We start from the raw sequence: 22518 nt of genomic DNA, 5'->3' as shown, positions 1-22518 counted from the left end.
TATACTTCACAGATCAGGGTCCTTGTTTGTGCATGATTACTGTTTCTGTTTGTGTCATGGAAGCTATTCATTGTCTGGAGTTACTCTTGATATCACTCTCTTTAGTGCTAACTGTTGGGGGTTTTAGGGGGGCAGGGGGAGATTGGAACACAAAAGAAGGGTTTTTTAATTCAACCTAGGACCTTTAGAGAGTTGAGAGATCTTGTCAAACATGGACTTGTTTTGTAGAAATGCTGCTCTTTGATAATTCAAACCAACATTTGTGACATTGAAACCTGTTTGTTTGCTGCACATATCAAGTCCCCACAGGAGTGAGTACAAATAGGCCTCACAGTTGTCCTCCATAGACTGTCATGACCTGAAAATTGACTTTTTTCTATTCTGGTCCCCATCTGGTATTTTTTCTCTAGAGTTGGTAATTTCACGGCCTTTGGTCTCAGGAGGATTAAAGCTTCCAATTTTCAGGTTTCACTGGAGTCTGATCCTGAAAATATCAGCAGCATTGGAAGACTGGAAATGATTGGTGCAGAACTTAATATGCAGTTTGACATCTTTGATATCTTCTGTATTGTAACATATTTCAAAGGGGAGACCAATTTTGAAATCTGGAAATGCTCTAAGTTGAGGGTTTTAGTTTAAAGCTTTTAGTGTCACTTTGATTTAATTTTTTTTAAAGCTGATGCACATTTTACTTATTAGAAGCTAGCCAGACTTGCACTTTGCTGTATATAGACTCCTAGGCTTTAAACAGTATCTTTTGATTTAATATTGAAGATTAGTCTCAAAGTCTGGAAGTAGTGTCTATATTGGGCGGAAATACTCTTTAATCTCTGATATTTATTAGGAAAAAAATTTATTTGGTGCTTGACATAAATCCATTTGGGGTTTGAAACTAAATTTTTTTAAGAAACTGTGACTATTACCTTGAGTCCCATGGTGAATGTTCAGCATCATGTTCAGTGCTGTCTGTACAAACATGAAACATAATGTAACCATTTTGCCTTTTACTTTAAACAGACACAAACAAAATCCAGCAGTCAAAAAGGCAAGTTCCTCCACCACAATGAGTTCTGGTAAGTCTCTTGTTTTCTGCTTGCCCTCAATGGCCTTCCTTTCTATTGCTAGTAATATTCCTGTCTGTTTCTGATTCTACTACTCTCTTCTTTTTTTTTTTTTTTTTTTTTTTTTTTTTTTTTTTTTTTTTTTTTTTGACTCTTCTTCTGCCTCCCAGAAAAGAATCAAAGCCCTTACAAGCTTAGGGCATCTGACTATTAAGGCAAAAGCAAGCTGGCTTCATAGAAAAAAGTGTCCTGATGTTTCATTTGTTGTTTGAATTTGGCCCATAATGCTTAAAAAATTACTAGACACGTCTTGAGCAGGAGTAGGTCACTTTAGCTTATTTCAGTTTGGAATACAAGAACTCAAAATTACTGCTTACCTGAAGAAATTGTCTGAAATAATTTGATATGCTTTAGTAGAGATGGATGCAAAATTTGACATCTGGATAGGAAAAACCAGCTGTTCAAAGAAAAACAAGGGACCAGGAAATGGGGGATAGTTGGGAAGAGGACGACTGCTTGGGTTTGTCCAAGCAACAGGCTAAATCCAAGTATAAAACAAAGCAGAGGCCATACTGAAGTGCCATATGAAGCACCTGTGGAATGATATTCCCACTTGGTAAAGTCTCACTTGGAATATCATGTCCTGGTTTTGGTGCCACATTTTGAAAGAGATGTGAACTATTTGAAGAGAGTTCAGAAAAACATGACCTGGGAATTTGGTTTAAGCACTGATAAGATTACAGACTGTGAAGCACTGGAACAGATTGTTTTAGGGTTATGCTGGAAGTTTGTAGGAACTTGTTAGGCAAATGTTTGTCAGCAGTGACAGAGGTAGGTTTGTTTCTGCCATGGTTCAGAAATCAGGCTTCGGATGACCTTTGGAGGTCCTTTCTAGCACTGTCCCCAGTGTTTTTCTGAATTCACAAGAGCCAGTTTTATTCATGTCAGCCGAGGACATTGCAGACTTGACAAATCCTTCTTGAAAACCTCTCCTTCATTTGTCTTGCAGAACACGAAGAAATTGATGTTGCAAAAACTGTTGTCAATGGGCTGAGCAGCAATGGACAAGAAAAAGGTGGGTAAAGAGCTTCATAGATGCCTCTGCAGCTCCCCCTGCATGTCAGCTGCCTGATGTGGTTGATTTCCCTGAAAATTCACTGCAGCAGGAGTTTCCAAATTTAGTTTGCTTGGCGACCAATACAGGAAAAGCCTTGTGCCTGCACCATGCTAGTAGCAGCAGCATTTCTTAGGCCAACAAGTGTTCTTTGTCTGTTAAAAGTGGCAGGCTGGACTTGCCTTTTTGTATACTTTCAGCGTTGTTTTGAGGAAAGCTGTATGCTACTTGTGGTACTTGTGAGCACATGTGAATCAATATCTTAGTGCGTTGAGACAGCTTGGGTTTGTGGGTGCCTACATGTGAATTGTGTTAACTTCAGTGAGAGGTGAAGGTTTGAACCCAGGATTAAAGGGCAGGAACTAACCATTTAAGTGATTAAAAATCTAAACAAACCAGTCTTCATGTTACCATCAGCAGGTTTGCAGTGTGCTTTATAGCATTAAGTTTTGTATAGTGATGGTGTCTGTTTTGGCAGGGTGAAAATATGTGGCTGTATGGGTTGGTTTTCTTCTGGTTTAATTTCCTTTCTCAATTTCCTTTGATGCTTTTTATAGTGGTTAATAGTTAGTATTTTGACTGCATTATGAATGGATGAATTCAGTTAGTTTCAGAACAGAACAGAATTAGGATTGTTTTCTAAACCACAGGCTGTTTGATTTGGGATTTATTGTATTCGCAGGGTTTCTGGAGCTCAGGGAGAAGCATGGAAAATAGGGATCCTCTTTTATAAAAAAGAACTTAATCCTATCAAATTAAAAACTAATGATTTTATAAGGTTTGAAAGAAGTTGTGTCGAGCTCTTCCCCCCTCATTTTTCTTGAGACCCCCTTTCTAGGTTGGTGAAGTCTGTTCTTTCCAGTTTTGCTGGGATTCAGATCTGCCACAAGAGGGTGTGTACACGTTCTTTCCAGTTTTGCTGGGATTCAGAAGATCTGCCACAAGAGGGTGTGTACATACCACCCTGATGTCAATGCCTCCCTAAAGCTGGCCCAGTGCTCAGTGTCAGTGTGTAAAGTATTAGAAATGTGGTTCGTCTTACTCCTGATTTTGCAGGCCTGAGAGAAGGCATGAAATGTGAGGAGGCATCTAGCATTTTCCAGGTAATACATACAGAAAACAGGTTTTAAAAGGAGAAAATCCTGATTCTGCAGAAATCAAGAACACGAGTTATTCTGGTAGAGTCACGATATACAAGATATTCATCTTGGCAGGTCCTGTTGAATTTCACCTCTGAGTAATTTTGCTGTTGCTTTTTTCCACGATGCCCCCTCTTTGTACAAGTTGATTTGAAGAGTTTCATAACAGTTGTTAGAGTTTTGCACAGTGTTGTGTATTTATATCCCCAATGTTATCTGGTCTAGTATAATTAGTGTGCTACCTGATGGAGTCCAGTAAAAATCTCTGCAATTTACTGTTTAAATGGATGGATTTTTTCCCCTGAAATACCTATTTGGATGTTACCTTTTGGCATGGGACTATTTTTGAGATTATTTCACATTTTACTTCCTTCTGTTGCTGAACTTGTAAACTGTGTGCCATAAAATCCAGAATTCCTTAATGTGACTAGTTTAATGTTCTTCTCTCAACCTTCCAGTCTTTGTTTATTCACTTTGTTTTAACTGAGTCATATTAATGTTTCACTTAACAGTTTTGGTTTTGCATGTAGTGTACCTCAGTTAAATGATTAAACTAAAATTTTGATGGCTTCTAAAAACTAATGCTTCCAGATTCTTTTTGCCTGCAGCATAGTGGCAATCAGTAGTTAGTCCATTCAGTAAGCAGCTCTGTAAGCTGCATAAAACAGACACGTCCTGAATTAGGGCGAACGAAGGGATATTTTTAACGGTTGCATCATTGCTCTCTGGACTGCTTTTGTATTTGAAATTTCCTGCTATTGTGTCTCCAAGTACATTAAAAAATTTTGTGGCATGCTTCCAAAACTCTGTTCTTCCCTTTTTGGATGTGCCATTTACACTTTTGTGTTTGCAGCTGTTGACGTCCCTTTATGTACACGCTCTATTTCTGCCGTTAAAATAATCCCTGTGAAGAAAGTGAAAAGTTCTCCTCACCTAGTGCTGCCTACAGGTATCTTCTTCCTTCCTCCCCCACCATGCATTAGTTGGCCATCATCCTCTCTCTTCTCTCTCTCTGTCTCTGCTCTCCGCTTCACCCACGCGCTTTGGCTAGTTTTCAGCTTCATCCTCTTCTCACTGTTCCCAGAGCTGTAGATTTCATCAGTGGGTAATGAAGTTAGCTCTTGATGGCACAATACCCTGTTCCCAATTATGCTGCTCTTCTGCAGACATAATCGTGTCTGCTTGAATCTGGGATCATTGTAAGCTGTTCTGCTAATGCTTGATTAGGAAAAATATTATTATTACAGACTCATTTTGAACCAAACTCCTGATGAACCAAAGAATGTTTCCTGCAAATCTTTAGTCTTTATGAAATTAAATGGTTCAAGCATACAGGTTCAAGCATAGTTCAACATTGGTGGGATGGTTTTGTTTTTCTCTGCATAGACTGGCTTTAATTTTTATATGAAAATAAGGATGTTAGTCTGTCTGTCACCCCTTCCCCAAGCACATGCTTGCCCACAAAAGTACAAGATCTTTCTTGTACTTTGCTGGATTTGGTGAGACTAGTCTAGCTGATACTGCTTGTCTCTCCTAAGCTGTCACACATGTGTTTTGTTGGACTAGCACATTGCTAATGTCCTGTTTATTACCATCTGCTGAATTTCTATACTGAGAGATTCAGATTTTTGTTTCCTGTCATTTCGCCTAAATTGTGAGGGAATTCAACACCTTAGGTATTTAAATTTTTGTCTCCCAAGTTGCAGTAGTCAGACAAGATTTTATTTTCAAACGTTTTCAAAACCTTTTGGTTTTTTTTGAGTTCAGAACTTTTTTTTTCTGACTCTTGTTCTTTTGGCTCAATACAGAAGTTTAATATGTTGTATGAAAAATTTTTTACAAATACATTGATTCCTAAATTTGGTTTTCCTCCAATATAATGATGACATTTAGGTATTTATGGCATCTTGAACTCTCAGTATTTCCATTTCTCTCCAGTGCCTGTGAAGGGAATCTAGGCATAGGACTGCAGGATAACAGCTACCCTGCCCTCTCTGTGGATGTCTAAGACAGCCCCAGTGACTCCCAACAATGTGTCCATGCCTTAGAGTTACAGCACTCTTGAAACTGCAGTCTCAGAGCTTAAACTTTTGTCCTCTGGTTTGAAAATGGGTCCATAGAGTCCTTGGGGCTGCATGTTGTGCAGATAGGAACGATAGCTAGAACTGCGTTCTTAGGCAAAAAGAATCCTGACCCTATCTGAGTCACATGAAAATCAGTCAGAGAAGTCAACTTCCATGTCATCAGGCATGTAGGTGACCTTAAGGTGTAATCAATTGTGTGGTGTGAGGGCAAATGTGGTCTACCTGGGGATTAGGCAGCTTTTGATATATCTGAGTAGATAGTTTCTACTCACAGAGGCTGCCTCAATGCTGCCTGAGTTAACCAAAGGCTGAACTTGTAGGAAAGTATCCTCTGATTTCTTACTCCATCCTTCCTCTGGTCCTAAGTATGGATCTGAAGCTATGCTTTTTGTGAAATCTTCAAAGCATTGGAATCCTATGTAAAGGCTTGAACTGTGAAGATTCCAGCATAGAGGGCTTTTGATGTGAGGCAGGTGTTTGAAATTCTTTGAGTCTTTCCCCTTACTGCTGTTTCCATCTGGCATATTGATGTTGCCCTATATTGTGGCCTCCTTGGCTATGGTTTGCATGTTTTGCAGCCTTAGCCAAAGCGTTGTCATGGTCTATAGGCACTGTACTGGTGTGGATTTAATGGGGCATGCCCTTACTGAAATCAGTCAGGGAATATTATCTGCACAAACATGGGCTGTTATCTGGGCAATAAGATGCAGCCTTTGCCACCTCTGTCCTGTTTGAAGGCACATTTTTTTAATAATAAGCTTTCCTAGAAAGGAGCTGCATCCTTCTCCATGCCGAGATAGCATGATCCTCACCCCATAAAAATAAAAATAATTGTGTTGCCACTTGTGTAATGCAACATGTGCTCAGTACCTCTTCAGGCTCCCTGTGCAGTGTCATGGTAGGGCTAGTACCTCTATCTAGGTAGGTCAAAGTGAGGTCTAAGGGCAGCTGCAGGTCGCTAACAGTGCGTAAGAGGGGGAGGGTAATGTGTTTCTCTGTGGAAGCAGAGTAGGGAACTGAGAAACTCTTTAGGCTTGTTTCTAGAGGTATCTTAAAGGAAACAACTCACCAGAAGGATTTTATGCAGAGGGAGAAAGATAGCCTTGAAGTACTGGCTTGTTATTGCTTAATAGGATGACAGAAGGAAAAAACCCAAATCCATGGACTGACATGCACAAAGGTAAGCCTGCACAGAAGCTGTGCTGAACTGTGCCTCAGCAAGGATGCTGGCATGATCTGGTGTCTGGCTCACAGGTTGATCTGAACAGGTATATGTTAAATTTCCTTCTAGTTTGGGGGATTTGGGTTCCTGTGTCAGAAGGTGTGAAACACTGCCATGAAACAGAGAAAGATGGCGAGAAGGTGCCTTGCAGTGCCTGACCTCTAGGTCAGATTCAACATAGTTACAAGATTTTATCTTCCAGTGGTCATAAATATTTGTTTTCTTTTTCAGTCCTCCACAAAAGGCAATTTTAAGCTTCAGCACACAAATCATATTGCATTATATCACTGGGACATCCCTATAGAAGAGCCACAGGTGTAATGGTAGACTGTCCTTGCTAGTACAGTATCTCCATACAAAACAAAAGAAATAAAGCAAAAGGACCTGTGACATTTGGTTCAAACATTCATCCTTTTTTCCTCCTTTCTTAGCTCTGTTGCACCAACTTGTAACTTTTACATTCATCAGTTACATGAATATGAAACTGCTTTGATTTCTCAATGCTTTAAATACAGAGCTAATCTTCATCTGCACAAACATTACTAGATTGATTCACCTGGAAGCAGCCATGCTAAAATTACTCTAGAGCTCTGATGGCTCCTAATATCTTTGTATCATCCCTTTCTATGTGTCTCCTCTCTGCATGTGCATTTCCTGTAGAAACGGATCCCACTAAAGTCTGCAGTGGAAAAGGAGCTGTAACCCTCCGGGCAACTCCAGCCCATGAAGGGAATCGGAATATCACTTCGCCATGTCCTCAGGATGTTGAGCAACCTGAAAGTAAGTGGGTGGAAGGTTAACTGGAATATGTTACTTACGGTAATCTCAAGACAAGTCAGTCCAGGGTCTTGGGCTGACTTTTAAATTATGATTTAAAGCCAAAATTCCACAGCAGAGTTGGAAACCTTTGCAAGAATGAGACCAGTAGAGAGAGACTGACTCATGTTTTCTCCTAGTGCAGGTTTCATGACCACTCAGTCATTGGTTTAAGTTTGTCAGGAGCGCCAAAAACTCTCAGTTCTCTTTCTACCTCCGCTCCTCCCCCTGCCTGGCCCATGTCACCTCCTTTTATCCCAAGTGTGAGGTGGAACAGAAAGAAGCTGAGTGGTGCTACTGCCACTGTAGCATTCAGTTGGGTTGTCAAGGGAGCAGGGATAGCGTCCCAGACAGACACTGTCGCCATAAAGCTCTGCCATCTTTCAATAGCAGACGTGTAATTACTTAATTGTAGGAGACAGGCAACGCATAACAAACCTGACCAGTATCGTGGGTCTGGCAGAGAGGATGAACTCCCAAAGGCAAGATGCCGTTAAAGGGGGAGGGGGTAGAACTTGCTCTTGAAAGCAAAGCATACATCGTTTCTGACTGTATTGTTGGAGAAAAGGCAATTCCATTAATTCTAGCCCCAATGTGCCGCTTTCTGCTGTCTTCTCCTCCCATTCTGCTTCACCCGTGACCTGCCCTCTTTTTATGCTTGCCATTCTCTGTTTCTTCACTCCTGCCCCCCGCCGTTGCCTCTCTCCTTTCTGTTGATGGCTTCATAAATTTCCAACAGCTTGAATGGCAATGAGCCCATTACTATGGAAATCAGCTCATTAATACTTTCTTTGCTTACTCTCTCATTCGTTCTATGAAATGTACTTTGGAGCGGGAAGAGCTTTTTGCATCTAACTTAAACAGCAAAATGGGTAGAGGGATGGGGAAGAGCCCAGTGGGAGATGGGTAAATATGTGATGAGACCACTGCATCCAGCTGCAGGGACTGGGTTGTAAAGTGACATCATATCTTATAACTGCCTTCATGCACTTAGTCTGCAAAACCTGATCTATTTGTTGGTAGTCCTTTATCTCAATTAATCATATATAGTGATGTTGAAAATGATATATACGTCTTCATAGTCTGTACCAGTGGCTGAATACATGGTCCCTACATTTCCAGTAATCTGTGGCATCTGGACATCGAGCTGCAGCTTTAGAAAGTAGCTAGCTGGGCTGCCTTTTTGCCTCTGAAATAAGAATGTCAATGAACAATTGTTTCTTCATTGCTCTGAATGAATTGCCTTGTGTTTACAAAGGTCAGAAACAAGGAGGGCATCATGTTTAGGGCTGGTCTCTATGGTAATTAGACAGCCCTGTCAGAAAGCATTTTATGTGTGAAATGAAGTAGCCTGACTCTTAACTTCAATTGGTACATGTTTTCTGTAAATGTAATGGTTTAATTTTTTCCCTCTCTCTTTTCCTCTATGCCTGTCTTCCACCCCCACCTCCTCTGTCCCTCCTTTCTATCAAATGCTTAGGTCTGGAGCCAGAAAACTCAGAAACAGGTACAGACATTGGCTGCTTATGTTACTTTATTGGAATTATTTCTTGTTGCCTGGAAAAAAAAGGAAGAAAAGAGCCTCTTCCTTTCACTCATCCTGTAGCTGGAAGGAATGCTCCGTGATCTGAGTTTTCTTTCCCCCTGTAGATGATTGGAGGTCATCATCTAACACTGATGCCAATGGGGATGCCCAACCATCTTCTCTGGCTGCCAAGGGTTATAGAAGTGTGCGTCCGAACCTTTCTTCAGACAGCAAGCCACAGGTAAGCCTTTCTTCTGTGACCCTGAGGGTGATCATCTGGGTTCAAGCACTGGATTCATGGTCAGGAGTCCTGAGTTGAACTCCAAACTTGGCTGCAGATGGGTAAGTTGCTGTGTCTAAGCTTTTTCTACCTTTAAAATGGGGGCAACACTGATGTCAGCAAAGTGCTGTGGAGCTTGTATATTCAGGCATGCCAAAGTGTTTCCTTGGTGGATGAAGGAGGAGGACAATGCTATTTGTTTGCAAGAAAAAAGGTGAAGTAGTTATCTGTAACTATTTTGAATTTTATGTTGGTTTATTTCCTTGAGGTTCCTCTACATTAAAAATGAAATATTGGGGAAATGTCTTTCAGTTTTAACACTGTAACTGATGCAAGCCAAAAAGGGAAAGGTTAGTTATACCTGAAGGTAAATTGTTGAAGTCAGTCTGTTAAGAAAGTGTAACTTCATCCTTTTTCTTTTGGGTGGTCAGTCTGCACAAAAGCAATCTGGAAGCTGGTAAGGAAACCCTCAATTAGGAACCACATTCTTGTGTGAAACAGAGTCCCTTTAAAGCCTTGTCCCCTGTCAGTGTGACTGCTCCCATCATCAGGGTCCTCTAGCATTGCCATAGACCAGACACCGTCCCTGAAATTGTAAGTGAAAGTGGAAGAAGGCACAGCTTGGATGAAGGTGCGGGAAGGAGCAGCACACTAGGGAGAGACCCATTTCTGCTCATACTTAGGGCAGTCCTGTAGTCCCTTCCTGATCTTACTGATGAACAGAGAGTGCACTGATGCACATACTGCTTGTTATAGAAGTCTCAAGAACTGCTGTTCAAACTCAAACTAAGCTCAAATAGAAGGAATTCCAAAAGGAATAAGGCTGTTCAGAGGCAGAAGCCCTTCAGAAGAGCATTTACTAACCCTCTTCTCCACTGCTTTATGCATCAAGGAAGGGGGCAAGGGGCAGAGGTGGGCAGCATGAGGACAGTAGATTTTGGGACAGCAGCTTGTAATTTTATGAAACTTTTCTACTCTATATCCATGTAACAAGAATAGGTGCTGGCTGCAACTTGTCATATGTGAATATAAATGGACATCTTATTTTTTCAGATTTGAATGTTGCAAGCTGTTAAGGCATCTTCATTCTCTGGTTTTGACTGTTTTAGCCGTGGTTTAACCAGCCTTTGCCTATAAAAGCAGGACAACAGGGTGTGTGTAAAACCTACTTTCATAGTCTCCAAAGGGTTAATTTGCAAAAATGCAGGGAGATGCTCTTCACTAGGTGGGTATTTTAACTCTCTTCCTTTCAGTAGTTTATAGTTTTCAGCTACTGGCAACAAAGCAATAAATAAACCAAAATCTCTGTATTGTGTACTTTATTTCAGAACAGTTTGGCTTCAGAAAAAAAGCTGACTGTAATTGGAGTTGCAGGTAGCAGGCAATTTGGAGTAAACAACCTATATGTTGCAAAGTACCAAAATCAGTAAATATTTTCCTATTATTTACTAGAAGCAGGATTTCTCTGTTGGTGATCATCATTCTGGAGGCAAATTCTGATGAACTGAGTTCCTCAAGAAACTTTATTTTTTCTGGTCTTCCTGAAAGCATTTTCGGGATGGAAAAATTCTGAATAGAATTGAAGAACTAGGCTTTAGAGGAGAGAAATGCTGACTTTTTACTTAGCCAGCTGTGGTAGGCTACGGTATTTGCATGACATCTGCTTTCATTAGCACTGGTGAAACTTTGCAATGTTCATTTTTAAGCAGTGCAGTTAACATGCAGAGATGGCCTAGAGCTCTGAATTTGGCTTTGTGATTCAAAAGTCCTCCATGCTGGAAAGTATTTAATTATACAAGTATGAGCCTGAGTTTAGTTAGCCAGGATGTTAAATCTTGACTCAGGCTTTCCCAGAGGCTTGGTGTGTGTTGCTGTGCAGGCCTCTCGAAGCATTACAGATTTATTTAGCCCAGAGACAGAAACATGTAGCCAGGGAGTCGAGAGCTGGGTAATGTTTGCGTGCTGCCGTGAGCCATGCTAAGAAAGAGAATGTGTGAGATGATGTGAGTGAGTTCTGCACTGGCCTTCCAGATACTGTATTTGCTTTTTATTCTTGCTGTATTAAAACCTGCTTAACCCAAGTCTAATGATCAAATTCATTCTTAGAATTTATTTTTTTTTCCTTCCTTTTTCCTTTCATTTGATGCTGCTTCTTCTCTCCCTCTCTTTCTTCTTGACTCTGCCTGGGCAGGCCCTTGCTCCTCCCCGTCCTCCTCTTCCCAAAGAGGAAAGCTTTGCATGGCGTCCTCGCACTGACACTAAAGTGACCAACCTGTTGCCAGTGCCCATCATGGACTGTGTGTACCTGAATGCACCCAAGCCTTATTCGCAGCGTGCATCACTCAACACCAGTGCACGGTGTTATTTGCCATCACCTACCCCCTACGGGGCCGTCCCCAGTGGGAAGCAAGGCTTGCCAGCAGGGCATTCTCCCCCTTCAGGCCCCAAAGATGAGGTGCATGCTGGGCAGCCACTCTTGGAAAGTCGCTCCTCGCCGGGTGCATCATCCATACAACGCAACCCTGACAGGGCAGATCCCAGTAGTAAGGCTGGAATGAATTCCAGTCATGAGACGAAGGCGGATAAAAAGGTCACCACACTATATGTAGCTTGTTTATCTAACAGCACTTGCTCAGCCGCATCTCAAAATTCCACTGGCACCACACATGACCCAGCAGCCAGCACCAGTTTGGGTGCTGAGCTCACTCAGGCACCAGCCACCAACATTGTTTCCTCTGTAACAGACACTGAAAAGTCTCTTCCTGCTGCTCCTCCTCCTCCTATTCCTCCCAGGCCGTACTTTTACATTGTCCTCAGCAAAGACGCAGTTAGTTATGCTGCGGGCCAGCCCTCCCGGACTCAATCGTCACCTCCGCAAGCTGTGAGGGACAGAGTGCTAGAGCCCCAGAGCACAGCTGCCACAGAGGACAGGATGAGAAAAGAGCCTTACCTTACTCAGCAGCGACAGCCACCATACAAGGCAATGGGACGCAGCATGGTACATGTTTTCTCCATAACCTTATTTTCTTTCAGCCGTTCGAACAGTTCTTCAATTCATTACAATGTTCCTTTAATGCTTTATTCCCCTCCTACCTAATTTCTGAGCACTTGTTGTGCTGCCTGAGTCTCGTGGTCTTCTACTTGATAATATTTAACACCCCGTGCGTGCCACCTCAACATTGATCTGTGTGTCTGTGTGTGTGTGTGGTGTTTGGAGGGAGTTGGGTTGGGCTGGTGAGGATCTTTCTATTTTAGGGAGGTGTAAAAGAAGCAAACTCTGTAATGTGATGGTTAGTGCTTCTCAAGCGATGGTGAATGCAGAGTGTTCTGTGGTTTGATTTGTCCTCCCTGCACAGAACTGGAGAAGAGGGGTGATGAGGGGAATTAAGATTTTTGTGAAAAACACCATGTTCATAGAGGCCAGGGCTGCAATACTGAAGTATGGCTCCCTAAAGAAAGAAAATCTGTTGGGGCCTTGTATCATTTTGGGTACATTCCTTGCATGACACTATATGGCTGCATTAGACTAAAGTATCAATCTCCCCCGTTGCATAACAACACCTTGTTTCCTACAGGATGCCACTGCCACCACCACAGCTCAGCCTGGAGTTATAGTAGTCCCCCTCCTCCAGGTTAATCCAGACAGACAACAAGAAGGCAGCTCCAGCACTCCACCACCGCCTCTGGTTCCTTTCGGGCAAGGCTCCGTGTCCCCTGAGATTGTTTCTCCTGGCTCACCCTTGACTTTTCCAACTCTAGACGATTTCATTCCCCCACATCTCCAGAGGGGTTCCCACCATAACCAAGCACCCTCCACATCTGGCACATTACCCTCTGTTTACCCGAAACTGCCATTCTTCTCATCACCACCTTCACTTGTCCCTCCAGTCACGGGGTCTTTGCACAGGGGCTTGAAGCCTGAAATCACTGGAGTCATCTCACGTACAGTAAGCTTGCCAAGTATCCTCCCCGCCCTTTTCCTAAATTTGTATTCCCAGATTAAAATTACTTTCTCCTTGCAATACTAAACTTGAGAGAGGAGTGATGACTCACTCCCTGCCAGCAGCATGACAACTGAAACCTTGTTTGCGTCCCGTGCTAGTGCATGTGTTTTGCCTGCCTTGTGCAGCTTTGAACTTTCTATTGACTTCTCACAACATTTGACTGTCTCCCTTTGTGCCCGTTCTGGTAGGTGATGCACACCTTAAAGAGTCTTCACAGGATTTGCTCAGAATAATGAATTCTGTGTAAACTGAATAGGTGTGACTAACTGATCTCTTCAGGATCTTTTAATAGCATCCTTAATTGTGTTTGAATAACATTTAAAGCAGCAACAGCAGACCAGTTAAAGGTTAGGGCTGGCTTTCTATTCTACTTGGAGCCACAAGACCATATGGTCTCCACACAAATCCCTGATGAAATCAGTGTAAGATTGCTGCCAGTATCCAGTGACCTACAAGCTATAAGATCAGTTACGGAGCTAAGAGTTTTCCAAGCGTGTAGGTGCTATGGGAGAGATTAGGCAAAGAGTGTCTCTTCATTTTGGAGTTGCTTGTCTTTGAAAATTTTGAAGAATCCAATCCACAACAGTTTGAATTTGGAATCTACTATGTTCTTCGCAGGTTTTGTTTCTCTTTGAACTCATCATCTGTTTTAAAAAGTCCTTGGGGACAAGGAGGAAAAGTAGCTCTCAGTTAAAGTTGCAGAGGAGGCAAAAAATACCTAACCCTCCTTGTACTGAAAGTCTTACAACCACCATTTTTTTCATATGCTTGCTTGTAAGGGCAAGTAAGATGTTCAGCAGAAACCCCCTTCTCTCATGATGCTGCTTGCTCTGCCCTCTGACTCTACAAGGATCTAGAAAACAGGCACGTGGGGAGAGAAAGAAAAAACCAACCAAGGATGAGATTTTCAGAAGTTCTCAGCATTGGCCTTTCTACTTCTGTTAAAATCAATGGGTTTTATATTGCAGAGAGCAATGAAAGTTTGTGTTTGATGTTTTGTTTTTGTTTGTGGTTTTGTGGTTTGGGTTGGTATTTTTGTTGTTGTTTTCTTAATTTTTTTTTTAACAGAGCCTTTCAGTAGGCTCCAGGAAAAAAATCAGGAGGCTCCAAAACATAGAGAAGTAGTGGAAATTTTGTGGAAATCTTTCTTGAGATGAGGGTTTTGAAATATTTTTGGGCATACTCACTTCATTCATGTAGTCACAGAGCTGTTTTCCACAATGATTTAAATGGTCTTTGTTCACCTACTTTGGTGACTCACCTGAGGCTGCTTAGCCTATCCTGATCCAGCATCCCTCTTTTTTGAGGGATTCTTATTTGTATTTAGTTATAAATTTAAAGCTCAAACCCAATTCTTATACTTCTGCCTGACTCCTGCTCCTTTTCCCTAATTGCATTGTTTGGAATATTATCACAGTCAGCAAAATGGGGCTAGGTTTCTCTCTTGGGGACAGCTGTTTTTGAAGACCATTGTCTCTTTTCTGTCCCATGAAATGTCTATGGCCTGGCTAGGTGCTGCTTGGAGCAAGATCACCATCATCCAACAGAACAAGATTGTTCTTCCTCGTTGCCCATCTAGGTTGGAGAGACTGATGGTTGTTCTGATTATGGCAACTTTTCACTATGATTTATCTCTGAGCTCTGGTGCCAGGCCTCACTCTGGCACCTGTTCAGCCCCCTGCCTGATGCTGTAAGTCCTTTCCTCTGGTGCTGGTGGGTATGAAGGGCATTGAGTGGTACTTGGCCAGAAAAGCCAGAAGTAGAGATTTTTCTGGGCTTTTCATAATAGTGATGAAAATGCCCTGGAGTGGTCAGCTCCATTTTACAGATCAGTGGCTTGCAGCATTTCAGTGGAGCAGCAAGAGTGCAGGAATTTGGTCCACTGTTCCGTACTCTCTTTGTTTGGATACTCATTCCCCATTAACGGTAATTGTGTGGCCAGATTCCTTAAGCTTTGAAAAATCTCAGCCTAAACTGGCACACACAGTCTTCGTCATCATCCCTTCTTTATCTTTTCCCCTTACCACCACCCAAAGCCCAGTATTCCTGGACTGAGATTTTTTCAAAGCTGCACCAGTTTTCACAGTCTCCATGCTTGACACAGCCTGTATTTTTTACAGAACAACCAGAGCTGTGGTGATATCAGAAGGTGGGTTTGAAATAAGTCAATAAAGGAGCTGCAATAAAGCAGCTTGCTATCTGTGCTCCAGTGGCAAAACCAAATTGAGTATCTTCCGTGCTAGAGTCATACTTTTTACCCTCTGTCAGTTTTGAGGCTTTTTTAATGTCATTATATTAATCAGGTAGGTATCACACTGTCTCCCAAGTGATGGTGCTAACCTTATTCCTCAGACTTTTCTTACCAGACCAGCTGTAGTAATAATGTTTCACTCCAGAACTGCATGAGTTTTGCATGTCTGACTTCTTGCTATGAAAGGAATACTTTTGGAACAAATGTTTGTGTGTGTATGTATTGGGGAAAGATGTTGCATCTTCTCCCCTCAACCAGATTTGCTCATTTCTGGCACCCTATGTTTGCTCCAAAGAGTCTGCGAAACAAATATAGTGCCCTCTTTTGGGGTTGGAGTTGTGAAACCCAACACCAAATAGTTATACTACTGCCTTAGCAAACTAATTTCATTAACAACAAGCAGGGTGTGTACAAGGAGCTTTATACTAAAATTTGCTGTTATTATGCTTCTCATTCAGCTTAAAATGTTGGGGTATTTTTTTTCCAGATTTTCCCAGTGTAGCAGCCTTCTGCATGCTGCTAATCATGTGTTGCTCTCCTTTTCAGGACCCAGGTCCTGTGCTAAATGAAGTGCCCCAGCCTGGCACTGTCACTGACTATCCAACCTCCATCACTTCAATCAACAAATCTGCCTCTGCCTATCCTTCTACCACAATCGTCAATCCCACTATTGTCCTCTTGCAGCACAATCGAGGTAAGGAGACTTGCATATAGGTAATTGTGGCTCAAACTGAGCAACCTGTTATACTACAAGGAACTGGAGAATGTGTGTGCTGTGGACAATTAAGTCCAGGCTACTAAGAATCTAACAAAGTTGCCTCCGAAAAGCTGTAGTGACTGGAACATAAAACAGGCAAGTAAGAGGTTAGAGGCATGGGACAGTGCCTACTTTTTCTAATTAAAACATGTGGATCAGAAGCTCTCTGAGGTTGGGGAGAGGTTTTTGACTGGGCTATGGGCATATGAATAAGGTATTTCAGGGTAACAGCTATCAGGTATCTTGCCATAGTGGAAAAGGGTATATGCTCCCATATATCTGTCAGTAGAAACAAGGTAGCTTGAGGTAGTTTCTCCCTCACTTGAAAATGTGACATATTACTTCTCAGCTACTGCAGTGTGAAAGCAGCTATATTTTCTGTTTCTGGGGGAGAGATTTGACCTCTGAATTCACAGCAGAATTTGCCCAGTAGTAAATAATCTGCGTGCCCACAACTTTGAACTTGGCAATTTGTTCCTCTGTCCATAACCGGATCAACTCCAACTCATACTGCAGTAATCCTTGAGCCCTGGATTTGCATATGAGCAGAACGACCTTGTTTGAGAATTCTCATGTTCAGTAATCAAAGCCTTTCTCACAGTAGCTCCCTCTGAAAGGATAGTTACATCTCTTTACCTCTGGCACTGGAGGGAAACTTTGCTTCTCCTTTTTCATTCTCCTGATGGCTGGCATTACCCCAGCCCCCAAGTTCCTTGTGCATCACTAAAGACTGTAGCTATTAACAGGCCACAGGAATGCAGTCCAGTTTGCCTTGGTTTCCAGTGGACTTGGGAAACTCCCGGAATCTACAGTGCTGTGACTCACCTTTTGCAAAGAAAGAAAATAAAATCAGAAAATAGGGTCCAAGCCTGCACTCCTCATATTGTTGTCATTCTAATTACGCCATTGATGTGCTTTTTTGCAGTCCCTCATGGTATTTTGTTTCAGTGCCTTTTTAAAACATGCTTCAGTCTTTGATCCTGAAGATAGTGTCCTCACTGTAGCCCAGCTGATTATAGGGGTAGTGAGTGGATTATCTCTTCTTTTGCCTAGCATCTGAAGCAGCTTTGCTTATGTGCTTCTGGATGAGGCTGTCTGGATTCCTCAGCTGCTTCAAGAGGAGAAAAATCTTACTTGTGGCAGCCTTTTTTAATCTCAAAGCCTTTTGTTGACTTTCTTGAGGTGGGATATGCTTTTTGTTAATTTTTTTTATTAAATTTGGGGCATTTCAGTGTGTATCACACAAGGTATTTTCTGTCTGTAAACTTTAAGAGCATGAGAGGCAAATGTGTATAATATGATGATACATGCACAGTGGCTTCTAAAGAACCAATGTGAAATTGTTTACCTTCACAGTTAACAATTTGTCCTGTCTGAATATTGTCTCTGACCATTAGCCCTCATGATGCTGTATGGATTGAAGAGCCTTCTCTCGTTATGTTTTTGTGTGATACAGATTGTGGCCTGATAAGCAGCTTGGTTGGGTCTGTGAAGTATATCATTCTAATGCCTGTTTTTCAGTCTGTATTAGCCAAACATGTAATTTGCAAGAATCATGTTGAACAGGTTTGACAAGGCATCTTAGTAATAAATTTATATTGACTGACATTGTATGTGTCATACTATGTATTTATTAGAAAATCCCATATAAATCATTGAAGTTTTTCTATGGCATTATTGTCAGCTTGACAGACAGATGTCCCAGCCGTCACATTAATGTTTTTTGAAGGTAGTCACAACATTTGCATTCTTCCTTGGCCTGTGGAGTTTCTTTTGTATTCCAAGACATGCTGAGGATGAATGTTAATGGTCCAACGAGCTGCAATCTCCATAACGGCTGTCTTTAGAGCAGAAACCTGCTCCTCAGCTCTTCACTAGCCAGAATGCTATACGAGCGTTCTAATTCTCATCTGACCTCAGCTGTTGTCATTCAGCATAGTCCTTAGTTACTGTTGAAGTGGAAAGTATTGCTCCATCAGCCAGTAGGACAACATACTTTCTTCTTTTTCTTTTTTTTTTATCAAGTGCAGAATGAAAATAGTAGTCTGATGTGTCATCTTTTCTGCCCTCTTATTAACTGTTCCATTGTGCCTGTTTGGTAAAAGAACAAGATCATTGCTAGGTTTCTGTTTATTCTTCATGTGCCTCAAACCCTATTTTTGAGTCTGAGACATTCTCTTAATTCTTTTACTTCCATTGTCATTTTCTTTCATTTCCCAGCATATGTTACCTACTTATAGGTGTGCATTTTCCTAGCTTCCCATCTTTTTATGAGTTGAGGGTTCCCTGTAGTTTCTTATGCTTCCATAGCTAGGCCTTATCCCAGCATAGCATTAAGATTTCTTTATGCTAACTTAGTGTTTTTAAATGGTTCACAGAGCTTAGTTACCTATTGAATTTCTGTCCTGGCTGACATGATTCATATTTATGAATCTTTATGAACCTTACCTGTTCAGACCTAGTTTGGTCTCATGGTTATATAACAAATTGCTACTTGGTGATGTTCCACCTTCCCCTGGATGGTTAATTATGTTTTGTGCTGAAGTCAATTCCTTCGTGTCAAGATTATGTTTAATATAAATTCCTCCTGTGTGCTCTGAAATACCCTCTGAATCAGAAATTTCAAGGCAGTCTGAGATCTCTAGTAGTTTAATTAGTCTTCCAGATGGATAATGTGGCTTTTTTTCTCCTCAGTGGATTATTGATTGCTTTTTAAGGAGCTAGTTTCCTTATTCTTTGAAGTGACTGTTGTAGCAGACATCATGTACTCATTACTATTACTTATTACTATTTTGTGCTTTATTTGCTAGTTCATTAGTCTGCATGTAAGACCCTTTGATTTGGAGCTGTCAGAGACTTAGAAACAGGTAATGGCATTTGAAGCCCAGAAAGTACACTATATCCTTTTTGTTTGCTTGATCTTGCTTTTGGTGAAAGATCTCAGGGTTTTTTCGCCAGGATTTCAGTAATATCAACTGAACAAAACTCAAGCTTATAAACAAGTAATTTCAGATCCTCTTATTCATTTCTAGCACCAAGGTAATAGTATTTTCCCTTCTGTTGGTGTCTTGATACATTTCCTGTATGACACCTTTATTTTGCACTAAACATGTTCTGAAATACTTGTTTCCTCTTCCCTTTCGTTACTGGTTTCAAGTCTCAGTCTCCTGCAGTGCTCCCTCCTCTGGGGGAACTCTGAAGGCATCTATAATCATTCCTTCACTGTTGCCAGGAGTTTTATCCCTCTGCTTGACCCTTTCTCTGAGAAGCCTACAAGTTTTTTGCCTTTGCTTACAGACCCAGAACACAAGATCAAGGGTGAAAGCCTCAGTTAGCTGGTGTGTGCCTTGGGCTACACTCTGGCTCCAGTCAGGGGGGAGAGTGAAATAGCAGACACCTCCTGCTCCTTCCACTTCTATCATCATCAGCTCCCGTTCCTACACAGAGATAACAAGTGAAAACGAAATTGCCTCTTCACATAAAAAGTACTTTGTTTTTCATGAAAAGTCTATTAATTCATGTTCTCCCCTGTGAAAAAGAGATAGGAAAGAATCCTCAAGCACTGACTCTTTAAACCACATAAAGAATTAGTGATTCAACACAGTTCTCCTCAGTGAAGGTGATGGCTGAAGCTGAGACCATTCTCACTTGTACTTCTTCTTCCAAGGAATCAGAGATGGGCATCCTCACATTTCTCACTTGCCTTTTCTGATAACACAGCAGCCTCTTTGTGATGGCCTTCTTAGACCAGTGAGCCCTGCAGCAGGTGGTTCCCATCTACTCTTCCAGTTCAGATTGCTAACCCTTCCTTTTACCCAGTGCACCTAGGGTTTGTTTCCTATGTTGGAAGCTATCGTGAGCATAATGCTCAGGAGTTTGCCATCAGTGGTTAGCAGAGCAGAAGGCTGGGGTTAAACAACAAAGTTCGTAGGTATTGGTGAGGGAGCTCCACTGAGGAGAAATACCAGTCTCCCTTGCTGAGATGATCCACTTAGTACAAATATCTAGTGAAGGTGGGTTCTTCTAGCAAAGAGCATACACCTGGAGGTTTGTTACCTACCGCAGACTTGCTTGGCAAGTGTTCTATGCCACCCCAAAGCATGGTTGTTTCCTGGGCAGACATTGCATGGCATGGTTTATCATGAATATATAACAGGTGTGTTTAATATATTAAAGTTTTGAAATCTTTGCATTAACAATATGAGCTTTCAAAAGTGTTTGTATTTTTTATGTCAGTAAAATAGTTTTTTCTATTCAAATGGCTTTCATCCTTTCACTGAAAGGATCGATTGCTAGAGAGTAGAAAGAGCAGAGAACAGAGCACTACAAATTCTTGGTTTATTCCCAACTGTAACTTGGGCAAGTCATTTGGGCATCCTTTTAGAAACCATCAATTTTAGGGTGGTCAAACATGCTGAAAGATACCACAAGTGTCCCAGTCTGGGAGCCAAGGGGACTGTTCTGAGAATCAAAGCCTTCAAGCTGTATCTGTGCACAAATCACTGAATCTGTCGCTCAGTAGTATGTGGTGATACTCAGCAGCCACCAACAGTGACTCTATCCTTTCCTATATCCCTTTGAAATGCTACAGCAGTATGGTTTCAAGATGTACTTCATGCTAGTGGTAACAGAGTTAGTTGTTGAGTTGTTTGACTCTGTGAATTTTTACTAGTTTTCAAATTGTCTCCTGTCCAACGTTTTCATTTTCTGATGTTATGAAAAAAATGAAAATTTAAATAAAAATGCTCTTGGTAAATGTATTGGTCACTGCATCACGAGATTCAGATTATCCCACGAGGCTGCTGTGTGGAGAAAAGACTGTGGGCTGTCACTTTGGCAGGGTATTCGAAAACATTCTCTCCAGCAGCTGCTGCTGTTCTGTCTACAGTGTATTTCTTGCCTGTCAGAAATGCAGCACCAGAGCACTTGCTGTTTATGTCTCACCCATTTGTTCTGTATTTCTTTTTGTTTTGTTTCTTCCTTTACCACAGAACAGCAAAAAAGGCTTAGTAGCCTGGCAGGTATGACGTGTAAGGTCTGCTACCCCCCAGCTGCTGCCTCTGCTGGAGCAAAGCTGCTGCTTTGATAGCTTGTGGAGTACCTTGAGCAAACACACTGCCCAGGAACTGCAAAGGAATATACCAAACCCCAAATTACTCATCTGTCCCTCCTGAGTCATAAGATTTACATACAATTTAATTGTTCTAGTTGACTTTTTGGGGCTGCCTTTTGAGCATTTAGGTTTATTCCCTTGGGGCATATTCTCATGTTTCTCTACACATCCAGGACAGTTAGTCTCCCTTGTGGTGAGGGGAGAGGAAGGGAAATAAAAACCAGTATATTACATGAGTTCAAGAGCAGAATAGTTTGTGCCATATGTCAAGAAATATATGGTAAAGTTGTAGTATGCAAGTATACATGTGTTCTGCCACCCTTCTCTGCGTGGGTGTGAGAGTCTCTCCTTGAAGGATGAGCAAGTTATTTCCTGGTCATCCTTCTCAGCTTGAATAGAAGTAGCTCACTCTGCAGTGAGTGTTAGGAACAGTGTGTTATACACTACTTACCTGTATTATTGTTCTTCAGTTACAGTCATGGCAGGGTAAATGGAGAGGTGGGAGAGAAGAGAGTCCCAGAGAGTGTCTAAGCACTTTAAATATCACAATAGAAACCCAAGGAAATTAATACCACATCTTTTACTCTCCTGTGTGGGCCCTGGGCCCTGGACTAGTGGAGTGTGTCCCATGAGGATGTTCCTGTCTCAGGGTTGTCAGTCCAGTTCCTTAAACCAGTTCTAAATGCATTCCAGAAAATATTTTTGAAAATTCCTTCAAAAATGTACTTAACTGGATGGTAGATTTTTTTTCCCCTGGCTATGCTATGTTAGACAGCTCCCAGTCCTTCATATTATAATATTAAAGATGTGAATTAATGTTTGGGAGAAGGATGGCATGGGCCATACAATGGGGTTTATTTTTGCAAAATTGTCAAAATAAAGATTTTGCTTAGATAATGGCTGTGGCACTGGGAAATCAGACTGTGATACATTTACCCTGGTGTTTATGTCTGTGTTAGGTATTTTGAGTATTACCATAATAGTTTCAGATGGGGTCTGCCTGGCAAGCAGCCAACCATTTTTCCAGTGCAGGGAGCTGGGGAAGCAAAGAGAAGTAATATATCTTTGCCAGTCCTGTATGAGAAGGACTTTGTGCCCTTCTCTGGCATTGAATTGTTTAGCCTGCAGAAAATAATGACTTTTCTAAACCAG

At 41.6% G+C, this 22518-nt stretch overlaps 1 protein-coding gene across 1 annotated transcript in view; it reads left to right on the top strand.

Moving 5' to 3' along the window:
* Positions 1 to 1017: 1017 nt before the first annotated feature.
* SORBS1 (sorbin and SH3 domain containing 1) overlaps positions 1018 to 22518 on the top strand; it is a gene marked incomplete at its 5' end in the record, with an annotated part of 68390 nt that continues 46889 nt past the window's right edge. Inside the window, 8 exons of the mRNA XM_009083527.1 lie at positions 1018 to 1073; positions 2071 to 2136; positions 4168 to 4263; positions 7281 to 7400; positions 8917 to 8943; positions 9087 to 9202; positions 16043 to 16190; positions 21245 to 21274. Of these exons, the coding sequence (XP_009081775.1) occupies positions 1018 to 1073; positions 2071 to 2136; positions 4168 to 4263; positions 7281 to 7400; positions 8917 to 8943; positions 9087 to 9202; positions 16043 to 16190; positions 21245 to 21274 (659 nt within the window). The remainder of the gene's footprint in view (positions 1074 to 2070; positions 2137 to 4167; positions 4264 to 7280; positions 7401 to 8916; positions 8944 to 9086; positions 9203 to 16042; positions 16191 to 21244; positions 21275 to 22518) is intronic.

Source organism: Acanthisitta chloris, unplaced genomic scaffold (assembly GCF_000695815.1).
Source record: "Acanthisitta chloris isolate BGI_N310 unplaced genomic scaffold, ASM69581v1 scaffold13411, whole genome shotgun sequence".
Classification (NCBI taxonomy): domain Eukaryota; kingdom Metazoa; phylum Chordata; class Aves; order Passeriformes; family Acanthisittidae; genus Acanthisitta; species Acanthisitta chloris.
Note: the sequence above shows the minus strand (reverse complement) of the source record. Positions and strands in the feature narration are given on the sequence as shown.